General features: G+C 35.8%; 1 protein-coding gene and 1 long non-coding RNA gene across 8 annotated transcripts in view; one reads left to right on the plus strand and one right to left on the minus strand.

Moving 5' to 3' along the window:
• The window catches only part of LOC135110437 (uncharacterized), a 17,327-nt gene continuing 1,642 nt past the window's right edge, over positions 1–15,685 (plus strand). Inside the window, exons 1-3 of the long non-coding RNA XR_010273265.1 lie at positions 1–276; positions 1,688–1,816; positions 1,935–2,009. This is a non-coding gene — a long non-coding RNA (uncharacterized LOC135110437). The remainder of the gene's footprint in view (positions 277–1,687; positions 1,817–1,934; positions 2,010–15,685) is intronic.
• LOC135110435 (ras-related protein Rab-34-like) overlaps positions 4,414–15,685 on the minus strand; it is a 24,550-nt gene continuing 13,278 nt past the window's right edge. For 6 of the 7 annotated variants that reach the window (XM_064022781.1, XM_064022782.1, XM_064022778.1 and 3 more), the window contains exon 8: positions 4,414–15,135. In XM_064022781.1, coding sequence (XP_063878851.1) covers positions 15,065–15,135 — 71 coding nt within the window. In that variant the 3' untranslated portion in view covers positions 4,414–15,064. The remainder of the gene's footprint in view (positions 15,136–15,685) is intronic. The other variant, XR_010273262.1, reaches the window with a different exon arrangement.

The raw sequence follows: 15,685 nt of genomic DNA on the forward strand, positions 1-15,685 counted from the left end.
TAACATAACAGGTGCAAATGAATGATTAGTTATTGCTTGACATGTAAGAAAAAGTTACCACTTTAGTGGAAAATGATCTTTGAGGGGAAAAGACTGGTTTGTAACCAATCACAGAGCAACTTGGCAGCCACGTCACGATCTCCCTCACTTGGATCCCCCCAGCAGGAACAGGTCACGTGAGGTTTCAGTAGAAGCTTGGAAACCGAGAAGAAAGGATGTATGCTGGTGGACGTGAAGACAATTGCGTGTTAAGTGTATAGAGTCTAGATAACAACGGTAAGTTTGGAAGTTAGATGTATGTGTACCTTTCTCTAGTGTATATTACAGTCTTATCCTTTAAGAACTTGTGAATTTTAATTAACGAAGTGATTGGAAGTAGGTAATGGAAGGGTAGTGATTTTTAACTATACTGTCACTTGTTAGCTCATTATTAAGGGACACCCGTAATTCGTTCTTCAGTAAATACGTTCTTGTGATTTTGTCCGAAGAACGTATGGACCTGTGCATTGAAGCCTTCAAGCACATCACAGTAACTATCCTTGAGGGAGGTCTTTTATTCACCATTGTTTTATTGACTGGTATTTCTTTCTGTTGCACTGGTTGCAACTTGTCATACTAATATGTATTAAATAAGGCTTTACGCGTGACACATTTTGTACTGCACTTGGTGCCACTTGGCTGAGGGCTCAATAGAAAAAGCGTGTTGAAAACACGTGAATATAGAAACTGTTCTGATGTTCGTCAATATGTACGTGCGTGAGCGTTTCTCCTACGTATTTATCAAAAGAAATGAAAATCAATGATAAGTGAATATGTGATTGGGCCGGGAGGTAATGACTGGGTGGTGCTTCAAGAGAGACGGAAAGGTAGGAGGTGAAGGGAAAATAGTGGAAACAGATAAGAGCAAGTTTGGAAAGCGAAAGCATAATGTGGACACGGTGGTGGATGGACGGTGAGTGTTCGGCAGCCTGTGTCAGGAGGCATTTTTCCTATGCCATTATGCGCTCCCCTGTGGTAACGCTCGGTTGTAGCTCCGAAACTACCCACAGGGTATTCTCAGAAATACTCTCATTGTGATTCCCACACAATTATACGATGATTCGTTTAGAACATAGCCGGCTTTTATCTAGCTTATACCAGTCTAGCGTGTCCGAGTGATTGGCACCTACTCTTCGAGACTTCGGAAATATGCTGTCGGGAGATTCGGAATTGTTTCATAGTGCCCGTTGAGCAGTGACTCGAGACAGTGCCACCCTCCTCGCCATCATCAGAAACTGCATTCTCTCCGGAACAATCGTGATTTCTGATTGCTGGAAAGCTTACAGGTGCTTGGGACAGGAAGGCTACCGATACCTCAGTCAATCACTCCGTTAACTTTGTGGACCTAGAGGACAAAACACACAGAAAAAGTTGAGAGGATGTGGAGGGATGCCAAGAGCAAAGTACCTCGATTTCTATGGAAGGAGGAAAAAACACTTTGTTGGATATCTGGCCAGGTCGGTATTATATGATACCACAAATATCGAGAGGAATATTTATCACACAAAACTGTGCATGACACACACTGACACTGAGAAATGTATCACACAATACATAATAATGATGGTGTTCATAATTATGAAACAGAAGAAAAAGATAGGTTTAGTTTTCCAAAATCGTATTTGTGACATCATAAATTTACCGCCAGTTCCATGTTCATGATGGCCATCCCTGACCTCAACGAGTGTCTGCACGTGTTCCTGGAAGAGGTCGCCGCATTTTACAGCTTACAGCCCCAGCCACCCACCAGAACCATCTGCCTCCTCAAAATAATTTTGTGAGTACTTCCGAATCATTCTTGTTAGTATGGTGGGTAATTGTCAAATAGTCACACGGCTCTGTTTTTTTTATTTTTTTATTTCATTTTATTTTTTATTTATTTTTTTTTTTTTTAGACTCCAACCTAGAACGATGTTGAGCTGGGAAACCGGGATGTTCGGGTAATCAAGCAACTACTATCATCTATTCAAGTTAGTGTATTACCTGTTAATCGTATGGTATGTTACGAGTGAGGCATGTAATACGATAATGCGATAAATAGCAAATGTATACTATCGTCTATAGTGGTAACAGGTTGTTGAACCAAGGTTGTTGACAGTTGGTAGACGGAGTAGGTGGATGAGGCACTCTCTCTCTCTCTCTCTCTCTCTCTCTCCTTTATTCTGTTATTTTCGCTTCGTCCTTTCGCACTCATATAATTCCACTTTCATTCTCTTTGTCTCATTCTATTTAACAGCTTTCAGGATTGTCCTTACTTTCAGAGAGAGAGAGAGAGAGAGAGAGATTGGCGCAAAATAAAAATTTTGTACACTACAATTGTTTTCAAGACTGAAGACTCTAGGAACTTTCCATGACTCATCATTTTCAGGTTGGTATTTATTTACAGTGGTATTTTGCGTAAAATTTTAAGGTCTTATTTTTTATCTGACGCATAGGACAACCCACTTTTTTGCCTTTTATGATGATTCAAGTACCGTCTTTTATGGTGGAATATACAGTACTTAATGTTTTCTTTTACTGCATTTTTTTTTTCCTATAATACAGGTAATTTTCATTCATAAAAAAAAAAAAAAAAAAAATAGGGGGATTTTGGGACCTGGAATAAATCAGTTCCTTTTACATTAATTTGAATGGGATAAATTGCTTCCAGTCGAACATCCCAAGAGAACCAATAAAGTTCGAATCACGAGGTAGGTAACACTGTGTGTGTGTGTGTGTGTGTGTGTGTATATAAAGCTTCCTACTCTCTACCAGTTTTCAAGAATTCCTGTTTTAGTTGATCTGGACTTGCAGTCTTCCCATTCTTTAAGTCCATTATGCTCCTGATAATTTCTTCTGTTATCTCCATTTTGCCCACACTTTTGCTTTCGTTTTTACTCGGAAAGCCATGTCCATATGCTCTGTCAGTTTGCTGATAATGTTTGTCATGTTAACTCAGTGTTCGTCTCACAGCTCTCAGCAATACTCTCTTCTCCTCTCCTTAAACCTCTTCTATCTTGTTTTTCAGTTTCTGGTGAATTTGCTTTATAAATTATATCTCTTTGTTTCATCACTTTATCTTTCTCCTTTTATATATTTTGATCTAACTTCCATCATTCAATTTGTTTACATGCTCCTTCAGCTTTCTTTCCTGATGTTCTGTCATCTCTGATCTCCCTGATCTTTTTCACAGCATGGTTATATTTTTTTTAATTTTCTTGATCTTGACTTAAGTACCCTTTCCAAACCAAGAGTTTTCTCCCTTATCTAGAGTGTTACTCCAATTCCTATTAAGATTTTTCCTCTTCTTAATCTTTTCTTAATTTCTTTATTCATTCACAAACTAAACTAGCTTCCTCAGTGTTTATTCTTTTTAGATAGACACTCTTTTCTTTCTGCAATTAACATTATTTCCTCCTTGTTTCCATTTCACGTTTTTTTTTTTCACATTTGTTCTCCACTTCCTTAATGAAGCCTGCTAATGATTCCTCATTTTCTTGTTATATATAACTTTCTCTTCCTCCTGCTGCATTCTTCACTTCACTATCGACTCATTTCTGATCTGTAAGAGGCTGTGGTCGGACTTGTCTGTTATTTCCTTTCTCATTGGTCTCCATGTCAACATAAAGATTGAACAAATTCTTGTTGACCAAAGCAAAGTCTGTAACTTCTCTCTGGTTTTTGCTCTTCCACGTGAGTGCCATTATTCAACAAAATTTTAACCCATAGTCTTTACCCAGTCCACTACCATCCTTCCTCCCTCATCTTAATTTTGTTCATCCAAATATCCTACATGACCATTGAAGTCATCAATAATCATCAAGGCTTCCTTCTGCTTTTCTTCTGTCAGTTTCTCCAACTCTTCCCTCGTCTCCTTCCTTTTCCTCTTATTTTCCTCCTTGTTGTTGCTGTTGAAGTAAACCACCACCAGTTTTATTTGTGATCCACAAATGCATTAAGTCCTTGTTTAATGTTTTCTGTACCTTTTTGTTTGCATCTTTCATGGCAGTGGTTATCTCAGTTTGTGTTTCCACAAATATTAAAGGTGTTTTTAGTTTCATTAATTGAGTTTTGGTGTAGAAATGAGCACCTTGTGTTCATGTGCTGGTTCACCATTTTTTGGCATGTAATTATTTGCTCTTCTTAAGAAAAAGTCAAGGTATTGAAGAGCATGGCACAAGCAGCCCCAAACTTAATTCCTGCCTATGGAGAGCAGGACAGAACAATAATGTCAGTTGAATAGAGACTGGTTTAATGTGTATTCCATTGAGATTTGTCAGTGGTTATATGACATGTAATTTTTTTTTTGGATAGCACATTGGTCATGTCAAATATACCATCAAATACATTGTATGTTATACTGAGTACCCCACTATAAAGGATAATGAAAGAACATTATGTTGCCTTCATATTATATATATTGGACTTTGGTAAAGCATTAGATCTATAGATAGAAGTAGAAAAATAGATTCCATGAAGGCAGTTCTTGGACGGTTCAGAAGTGAGTTGTAGAGCAAGATTCAGCACCAATGATGAAGGTCTGGTATTGAGAGGGAGTGTGCACCAGTGTCCAGGAAGCTGGAGACATTTACAGAAACAACATTCTTTACTCAACTCCAGCAAATATCAAAGCACCATTCATAATACACAAACATCTCAAACAAAAAAAAAAACAACCTCCTTAACATCACTCACCTCACAAACATGTTTTATACACACACATATATATATGTGACAAATTCTCTTGCATTATGTATGAATATAATTTGTATAATGCATGATGTTCCTTTAACAAATAGTATTTTCACTTCAGATATCTCTCTGAAGTAGCTAAGCCTAAGCCAAGGCATCTACAGTGCTACGGAACTACTTGAGCCAAGGCAATGGTGCAAAGACATTATGTGCCACACAGCACATCACACACCTACATGCATAATAATAATAATAATAATAATAATAGTGATATAATTTTCACAGATAATTTTAACTAAGGGTAGCCTTAAATAAATGTGTGGGAGAAAATATTAGGGGTAGAGGGACAGGTATAAGAGTATAAAAGACCTAATAATAAGCAGCATGAGAATGTGTGGCCTGTACTAGAATAAGACAAGAATATCAAATGGTAGGAAATAATTAAAAGTCCTCTAAAAACAGCAGAAACAGCAGCAGCACAATTGAGTGTCTGTTGGAGGAATGAATGCGTCCATTCCTTTATCTCCTATCTAGCAGCTCCCATTTCACCAATTCCATGAAATTTCACTTCCCTCAGCACTTGTTAACTTCTAGTGCAGTATTAGACCATTTCAGCCTCTTGGAGGAAGCACACACACACATTCATATATGATTTGAATGCCCACTGATGTGAGCATCACACTGCACAAACTGGCAACTTACTCCTCTTTGGTTCGAAAAAATCAGCTAGAAGAAAATGACTACATGGCAACTTAGGTTAGCCCCTCGTATGTTTTTGACTGCATAGTGATGCTCATGTCAGTGAGCGTTCTAATCAGTATGATGCTGACTGTATATATATGTGTGTGTGTGCTTCCTCCAAGAGGCTGAAATGGTCTAATACTGCACTGGAAGTTAACAAGTGCTGAGGGAAGTGAAATTTCATGGAATTGGTGTGATGGGAGCTGCTAGATAGGAGATAAAGGAATGGATGCATTCATTCCTCCAACAGACACTCAATTGTGCTGCTGCTGTTTCTGCTGTTCTTAGTGGGCTTTTAATTATTTCCTGCCATTTGATATTCTTTCTTGTCTTATTCTAGTACAGGCCACACATTCTCATGCTGCCTCTTAGTTCTTTTGTGCTCTTACACCCTCTCCTTTACAGTGGTTGTGAAATGAATATTAAGATTTTATCTTTATAGAAGTGATCAATAAAACAAGAATCAAGAAAATGTAAGATGAAGAATTGTTCTGTAATAACACATTTAACTAATGACCACAGTTTGCAATAGCCATGGAATATAAAAAATTAACAACTTTAATGTAAAGAAAAATCTTCTGAACACAATGGTGTCAACATATTTTATTGAAGTGTCATATAACGAAATAATGGAACAATTTATGAAGAATTTCACATTATCTTATGTGCACCTTCCTTGTGAACTCCAGCCCTCAGTGGTGCACAAGATGGATGTGTTTGAATGATTTCTAAATAAATCCACATTTTTGCCTGCATGACACAATGATAAATCTGATTGCACGATTGTGTTCAGACTTTTCTTGAAAGGGTTAAACCAATTGTTAATTTTTAATATTCCACAGCTATTGCAAACTGTGGTAATCTGTTAAATGTATTATAAAACTTACAATTTCTCTATTCTTATTTTAATGATCATTTCTAAAAATATTTGAGTTCTTCATTCTCTACTGCATCTAACAATATTTACCAAAATGGCATACACCTCATCCCCGCTATATGATATTTCATTCATAAAATTGCCTTTCATTAGCACCCCTTGGCTTGCTGTGTGATGCTTTGCAATCACTGTTTGCAGCAATGCCAACCAGAGAGACTCCACACTACTACTTCAGTTCTTCTTGTGCTCTCACACTGTTCATCAAGCCTTGTGTTTATGTACACTTAAGTGATCATGCTTTATTTACCCTTGTTAATTGTGCCAAGCCTTAACTAAGTGTGCAACCATGTCTGCTAAACATCCTGCATCATCATGTGCTTGTAAAAAGTAGCCAAAAAGTAAAAAAAAAAAAAAAAAAAAAAAAAAAAAAAAAAAAAAAAAAATCCTAAATCTGACATGAGGCTGAGGCTTCAACTGTTGTGAGGGTGATGGACTCTGTTTGCCCCAATTTTTAGTTTTGTATTTTGTATTTTTTTTAGTGTTTGAGCACAAAAGTGACAGATCTAGAAATGCATCTCCTTTTTTCCCCATTTAACTTTCAGCTCAGTATACAATGGATCATAATATGATTGGATTTTCAGAAACATAACCCATTCATAAAGAACAAGTGAGGTGTACTTATAACTTGAGGTTCACTATGACAGATAATGCAGAAGCCTAACTTTAAAAAAACAATAATTGAAAAAAAGGAATAGTTTTTTGTTAATACTTATGAACACTAATACTGCAATGAATCCACACAGTATTCACTTAAGCACAGCAATGTCTATACAGTGTGTAAAGCAAAGCTTTACAAAATTTGTATTTCTTACAACACATATGAGTTCTGCCCAAACATCAGAACACCTGACCTTGATTTTATTCAAATGAGTTATAATTGTGTGTTGGTTCTTTCAAAAGCCAAAAAGACTGAGTTTCCTCAGAGGCTGTTTGTCTATAGCAGTACACTGCAATACACTGCAATAAAATGGCAGTGTTCATCATGGACCAACAAAATATAACATGAAATAAAACAGCAACAGCACAAACATGTAAGAACACAAATGGTATATGGAACATAGAAAAATACAAATTCACTTACATCATTCACCATAAAAAAAATCACACCATTACATCAGTTATAGTGACTAGAACAAAACAAATCTCAGCTATCTTTGAAATAGTGACTAGAACAAAACAAATTTCTGTTATATTTGAAATAAAAGGTACAAATGCTTAATTTGGATTAATTCATGTGATATCAAAGCTCTAAAAAGAGCCCATTCATTACATGATCAAAAAGGACCACTTATAATAAAGTTTTTAAATAACAAAATTCATAAATAATGGTAAGGCCAACTATGTGCTCTCACTGGTTTTCCAGACTTTCAAAAATTCACTTGCAGTGTAATGAGTGTGATGTAGGGATGTGCCTGGAGCCTTGCTTGAGAAAATATCACACTTAATGATTCAATACTGCTTATAAATAGTGTCTATGAAAACAACAGAAAAAGTGTTTCACACAGTCATTCACATACAAATTGCAATACCCTACTAACCATGCAATGAATGAGGTGAATGATATAATGCCAACCTTCATTCCCTCACTTGCTACAAGTAGCCCACGAATCATATGTACATTGGCATTGTGGTGATTTACCATTACCAAGGTGACATAACATCATTCATGAACATTTGTGGTGGCCACAAATCATTAGCACCACGAACGCCATTGCCATCGCTATTCATTAAGTTACACGCACCCACGCCAGGAACTTATGTGGGTTTCAAAAATGTTTCACTTTGCTAAACCACTTTTTACACGTTTCTCCACTATCTTTACATTGTTTAGGATTTTTCAAGCACATTAAAAAAATTAAAAATTGGCAGGCACCACAGGTGGACACAGTTTAAATGGCCAGCACCATGTGGGTTAATGAGAATATACACTGCTAAAGAGTATCAAGTGCCATGTACTTGGGTACATGATGTACTGTATAACTTTACAAGATGCCTTAGGTAGATGAAGTTGATATATATATCATAACACTGTAATGCACAAATGACTAGAATGATTAGAGTAAAAGAGAGAGAGAGAGAGAGAGAGAGAGAGAGAGAGAGAGAGAGAGAGAGAGAGAGAGAGAGAGAGAGAGAGAGAGAGAGAGAGAGAGAGAGAGAGAGAGAGAGAGAGAGAGAGAGAGAGAGAGAGAGAGAGAGAGACTAGAAACTGAATGTATGCTTAATGATAATTATGTAATCTTGACCTGCATATAATATGTAATGTAGTTGACAATTATATAAATATTTCATGGTACAGAGATATATTATGTCCTATTCATGGCTGAGTATTTTTCAAGAATTGGAGAACTGTACACATTTTCTGAAAACTATACAGCTATTAAAATTGTAGCAAACATCAACTGGTGCATCTTCCAACATATCTGTTCTCCACAATACAATAACCTACTAGTATGGTAATCTAGCACATCTCAATATTCTTGTCCTCCATAATACAATAACCAACTAGTATGGTAATCTAGCATATCTCAATATTCTGTAGGTACACAGTGAGTGAATAGCACTACCACATACACATGTAGGTAATAGAGAACTAACTGATTTAACAGTAAAGCACCACTGCTAACAATAATTAATTTATAACAGAAGCACAGCCTGGCAATTATCTGTATGGTAGATGATGGATGCAGCCTGTCTTTTCTTCTTTTTCTGCATATAAGGAAATGCCCATTCAAGTTGTCCATGTCCATAACTGAGACTCATATAAAAGAGGGAATTGTATATCCCCATAAAATATAGAAGTGTTTGGAACTTTCATTTTCTGAGAGAAAACAAAGAATAAACAAACATTGTTATGAATGTTTTATTTACTTGTGTCTACTCTTGTGTCCATTTCCTGAAGCTTTCTGAAAGGTTGGCTAGTAGTCATAGAACTTCATGTTCGAACAGTATCTTTTCATGCTCACATCCTCCACTTCCTCCTAACACACTCCACTAAGGAATTTTTTTTGTACTGGTGACATCAAAACTTCTTGCAACCCTAAACTCACTGGTGTATGCATTGTGTGCAACTACCTCTATAAGGAGGGAATTTAAGTGCACAAAAAGGCTTGTAAAACTGAAATGTTTGAGTTTCCAATGACTCAACTGAGGATCCCAGTGGAGGTGCCTATACTACTGTATTTTATGGCTTATAAAGCACACCTTTAAATATCTATGTCCTTTCCAAGATATATGTTGTAGGTTAGGTACTTATTCAGTTCAGCCTTTATATAGTACAGTGGAACCTCGGTTACCGAACACTTCCCTTTTCGAACAAAATTTTGAACTTGTAATTACTTTGGTTGCCATACCATAATTTGGTTCTCAAACAAAGTTACTTGATTTCAAATACTAAAAGACAAAGCACTCTGTAAGGCCTCCCTCACTAGATTGATGACAAAGAGAATACCTGCACGGTTTAAACATTATCTTCTGATACATTCCATCTCACTAAGTTCATTCAGTATATCCTTTCTGATAATAAATAATTTCTGAGCTAGAGATGATGTGGAGTGGCAATTTTGGCTCTGGGAGTGTCTGTCATAAGCCACTAAGACAGAGTGGACAGGTGTCCAGAAATGGATTAATCCATTTTACATTGATTCATAAGGGGAAAATAACTTTTTATTTCCAAAAAATTCAGATTTTGAGTGGCATTCAGGAATGAATTTAATGCGAAAACCGAGGTTTGACTATACCTGCTTGTATCTGGTATTTCAAATATATAGCATGAGACATTCAAATCAACTAATATTGTTAACATGCTGTGAAAAAGCATATTAAGGTATAATACCTTATTACATACTAGTAATACATGAAATTTATTAAATTAATTGCAATGGTATATCACTATCTTCGTTGTTGGTGCTCACCAACTTAAACTTCACCTCAGAATGTTTGATAGTTTGGAGATGTATTAAATGACCATTGAACTAAAACCAGCATGTATTATCTCCTTATGTCCAAGTTGTTGGTGTTTTATGTCAACAAGGAGTACAGATAGAATAACATATCAATTCTCATCCTGCAAGCATGGTGGCCTGTGAGTGTTTAATGTGTGTTATACTGGATACAGTTATGGCTACAACTCCATCTTGTCTTCCTCACCTGTCCTCACTGCCCTCCCTCACATCTCCAAAGAAATCCACTGTGCCCTAAAAGAAAAAACTGTCTTAGGAGTGCACAAAACCGGCTCATGTTTACACTTAACCATACATTGGGACAAAGGCAAATCACCTCTATCCATCATTCTCAGTGCATGTCGCTTGACAATGGCCATCATGTATCTATATCAACACAATATGACAGACTATGTTCATTTTATATTTTAGCATTATTTTGATTTGCAATCACTTAAATGTCTTTAAGAGAACTCTAATGAAAATAATGACTATATTGACCAACAGTTTTTCTCCCCCCATCCTTTCTGAAATTAGGATGCACCTCCCAAGATACAGTGTCTTATAAGCCATAAAATACTAGTTGTTGCCACTGATTAATAATCAGTGGAGAGGGAAAAAAAATGTGCTCTATATTCTCAACCTTTTCTTAACCTTTCAGCATATTATATCAAACACTTCTTTCTTATGGTTTCCTCTGATCACAGTCTTTCATGAATCTTGTCCTATCAGTCTTTTCCAGGAAAGTTATAAAATCTTGCAAATATTTTCCTGAAAAAATCTGAAGATGTGAGGGATATATGTGACCAACTTAAATGCATATTCTTCTAGCCATAAACTTGATCCCATCACTTGACTGGTAGAAACATGGGATTAGTATGATAAGCCCTGATTAAATAATAACCAGGTTCAGGTCTGTTGAACAACAGTACTACCATAAAGCAGCCTCCCATGGATTCATTCTGGAAAATGAAGGGGCTGTTTCTATCACTCATTTAAAAATGGGCAGAAGAGTAAACACAGTTAATCTTGCTTGTATCAGATACTCTTTTTAGGATTTGCATAATGCAATGGAAATCTCTGAATTTTCTTGATCACTTCGATATGGACTTCAAAGACCAAGTTTGTATTCCACACACAAATCCACTGAAACAAATTATTTGCTTCATCTTGCCTTCCCTTGGCACAAGCTATAAACAAAACATTCCTGAGAAGCATTTTGGAGTTCAACATTCAAATTCCTGAGCAACAGTGGTTTTTCTGTGAAATGACAATGTTCTAGGTCTAGTTCCTTAACTTTGGTTGAGAATCCTTGATACAGAATTCCAAAAAGCTGGCAATTTCTAATGGCTGATATTACCTTGAATATTTATCATATTTTCATATCAGTACAACACAAAAACAATAATGTTATAAATTGTTATTACAAAATAATATCTGAATGTTCCATGATACATTTTGACATAACTCCTTCAATTCACAACTAGAATATAACTCCACTTTAGTAGTGGTGTTTCAGAATTCAAAAAATTCTGAATATGGAGCACTTCAGATCCCAGGCATTCCAGATAAGGGATTCTCAACCTGTTCGGTTTATCACAACAACTTCCAATAACATAATCAAGTTCGTGCGCAGCTGACATAAGTAGCACAATGTGAAGCTGTGTTTCTAAGCAAGCTGCACAAAGCTTGCCTATGTTTTCATCTAATGAATTATATGCAAGTTCCCTTATGAAAAAAAGGGGAACAAATCCTTAACATTATATTAAGAAATATGTGCAAGCCTGTTGAATATCAGTAGGGTAAAGAAAAAGAAAATAAGTTGCAATCATGCAGATACAAAAGTGTTTCCTTGAATGAATGATTCCTTTATACACTTAGTGCCATACATTGTGTTTGTTATGTAAGACTTACTTCACATTTACAGCTAAAACATGCCAGTTGAAATTTATTAATGCCATTTTCTAAAATTACATTCAATACTGTTAAGCATAACAAAATTAGGTGTTAACATGTTTTGCTGAACTGAAAAGTACAAAATATATAATTGTGATCACGTACATGGAAGCCACAGTGTCATTATGATATGTTTTAATTACATCAAACTTCAGTACATGCATATAAAATACAACATATTTACATTCCAGCTACACTTGCATGAAACTCTGGTTTAGAATGTACTGATGACAATCATGAGCGTTTAGAATGTACTGATGACAATCATGAGCCGAGTTTCTCTCATGTTCAGAGTACTGGTATTAAATATGTTAGTCACTATGAGATTCAGATTCATATTGGTAACATTGGCATGGATGAAATTTCAAGCTACAGTCTTTTCTATTCAACAACTGTTTATGCAATCATCATCAAGTCAACAAATTTCACAATGAACTCGGCTATTAATTATGCAGCAGTTCATAACATCTCCATTTAATCTTTCATTCTTCTTACTCCAATAGCCACTTGGAGGCAGGATATTTCTACTAACTTAACCCTTACTGTCCACTTCCCACAGCAGCATGCAGGGCAGCAATGTACCCTTCCAAGAACCTCAACATTTTTATTTTCTTGAACTCAATCTTATTTTTATAATATCAAAGTATTTTCCTACCATGTTTACATCAAAGTAACCACAAGTATTTGAAGCAATTCACACTCATAATATCTCCTTCATTAACCTCCTTTGCATTTTTTTCATAAAAATTTCCACTGAAAGCTCTTCAAAATTCTAAAACAACTTAATTTTATCCCTTTGATTTTCACAGCATTGACTGTTTAACTTTGTTCCTTCATTTAGCCAAATGAATACATTACTTAATATCTGTTCCAAAGTATCATGGACAAAATAAGGCTAAGCAAAGCACATCTTTATCTAATCTATGTATGGTATATTCTTGTGCCTTTATCCTAAGTAAAACTTGAAACAGTGCAGCATTAAAGTTTGTTACTGCCAGCATTTGCAAAAAATAAATAAGTAAATAAATAAATAAATAATAAAATAAAATAAATAAATAAATAATAACAATAACAATAAACAAATAAATAAATAAAATAATAAACCTCATTTAGCCTTCAAAAATCCAATTCCAAATATCAACAGTGTAGCTGCAGCAAGGTTATACACTCATGAGTGGTCCTCCTGACCCATGACAGTCACCATGCAAACTTTTCTAGTTAAGGACTGCTTAAGGACTCAACTCATGCTCCAGTGACATGACACACAAGGTACTGCAGTATGACAGGTTTGATGAAAGAAGCCAGCTTGAATATCTCCTGAGCAAAAAATACATGTGCTCCATGATTAGGACTATGTACATGCCACCACCTACTTCCGTTACTGGCTTTTCCTCATAATCTTAGTCTTCTTCAAATTCCTTTTTCCATACAAAATAAAATGAAGTAACTCTTTGTTAAGTATCAAGCCTTGCTTTATGTTGTGAGCATACACAAGGCCTCAAACAAACATGCCAGAAAGTTTCACCTGGTGTTATAAAATCCTGTCAAACCAAAAAAATTCTCACAAAATTAGAGAAAATCCTTCATCTAAAACATAATATCAAACAGCTCCAATAGCTCAACTATATCAATAAAACTATCACCTCTTCAAAGAAAATGTAGAAAAAAAATGTTTTGCCTTGGGAGAACTAAACAAAAACATACATAGACACTTATTCCTAACATATGTGCAAACCACATACACACATAATTGGTCCTTTGATATTAACCACCATACAAATAAATATGATTACTCCTTTCATTGTAAAAGTAAATGCTCACTACAAATTTTGTTCCAAGCCATTTTCTCACATGTGGAGCAATATAACATACATTATATTCAAGGTGTGTCAAAAAACAATAAAGCATTTCTGTATATGTATATGAAATTTCATTGCAAGTGATGACGTACTATAAGCAATAAAGAGTTCTGCCTGTCAAAGTGAAGATTGTCTCGTGCAAGGATGAGCAACATCAAAGCCACTTGCCTGAAAGCATAGCAGAAGAGTAACATAAACTGCTGGTGAGCCAAGTCTGTGAGTTCCTACTGCAAGAGTGACTTGCAAGTGGTTGTACTACTGGGGCCTCCTGGCTAGACAAGGCACAAGGTCCCTAAAGCAGTGGCTGCATGACTGATAGACAAGGGCGTTGTGCACTATTCATTGTACAACATGTGGTGGCAGCATCAGCATTAAGAAGCAATATACGTTTTCTCAAGGGCTGCCTCTAGCTAGGTGTCAGTTGTGTTTTGGTGTCTTGTCTCCACCTAATGAGGAAATCAATCATGCATATTCACAACCACATCTTCCCTCAGCACCAAAGGGAGGCTGCCACATAAGAGAGGGGAGGTTTGCTGCTGCTCACAACCATATTTTATCTAACCAACAAATTTTCATGAACACCTACATGGAATACTGAAACATTATTCTTATTACCAAGAGTAAACTGACTCTTGTATCCTGGCCACAGTGTATAAAGCTGCAAAACTTTGGTCCGCATTGTGATTCCAATCCACTCAAGTTAGAAATAACCATGACAACAGAGAACTAATGAACTTAATATTCGTGAAACCATGAGATTCATCAACTATTAGTGATTCAACATAAAAAATCAACTGAAACATCACATACCTGGACTTTGGTAAGAAAAGAAACTTTGTCGTGCTTTCAATGCTTGCAGTATGTGAAATGGACTTAAAGCATGTGACAAAGCCCTTTGGCCCCACCAACTTAGGACCAAGTTGTTACTTCCCACATGATGCACATTTGTTTTTCTTGTGTCCCTCAAAGGTGTCCTCCAACCGGTGGCCAATCTCTGGCAGAAGAGAAGCAGGTGAGACTTGAAAGGAATATACAGCAGTACCTCATGATTCCAACTTAATTGGCTCTTTTGGACTGTTTGAATTGGGAATGTTCTAAATTGGGAGGCAATTAATCCCATTCAAATTAGTGTAAAAAAATTCATCTATTCCAGTCCCAAAATTTCCCTATTTTTTATTTTTCATTTTTATGGATTTATGTTGTGCTCTAAACATGGGTATGAATTAAAATAACTTAAATTATAGAAAAAAATATTGAAAAAGAAAATATGAAGTACTTTTTTTTGGCATACAAGACTGCACTTGAATTATTCTAAAAAAAAGACACAAAAAGGTGGGTCGTCCTATGTGTCAGATACAAAAACAATGACCTTAAAATCTTACTCAAAATACCATTGTAAATAAACACCAACCTCAAAATGATAAGTCATCAAAACTTCCTGCTGTCTCCAGTCTTGAAAACATTTGTTGCAGTGTATATATTTTTTATTTCACACAAAAAACTTGTTCAGTAACCCAGTTCAAATTGGAAGTTGTTCGTATTGA

The sequence above is a fragment of the Scylla paramamosain genome, chromosome 20, assembly GCF_035594125.1.
Source record: "Scylla paramamosain isolate STU-SP2022 chromosome 20, ASM3559412v1, whole genome shotgun sequence".
In the NCBI taxonomy this organism is placed as follows: Eukaryota; Metazoa; Arthropoda; class Malacostraca; order Decapoda; family Portunidae; genus Scylla; species Scylla paramamosain.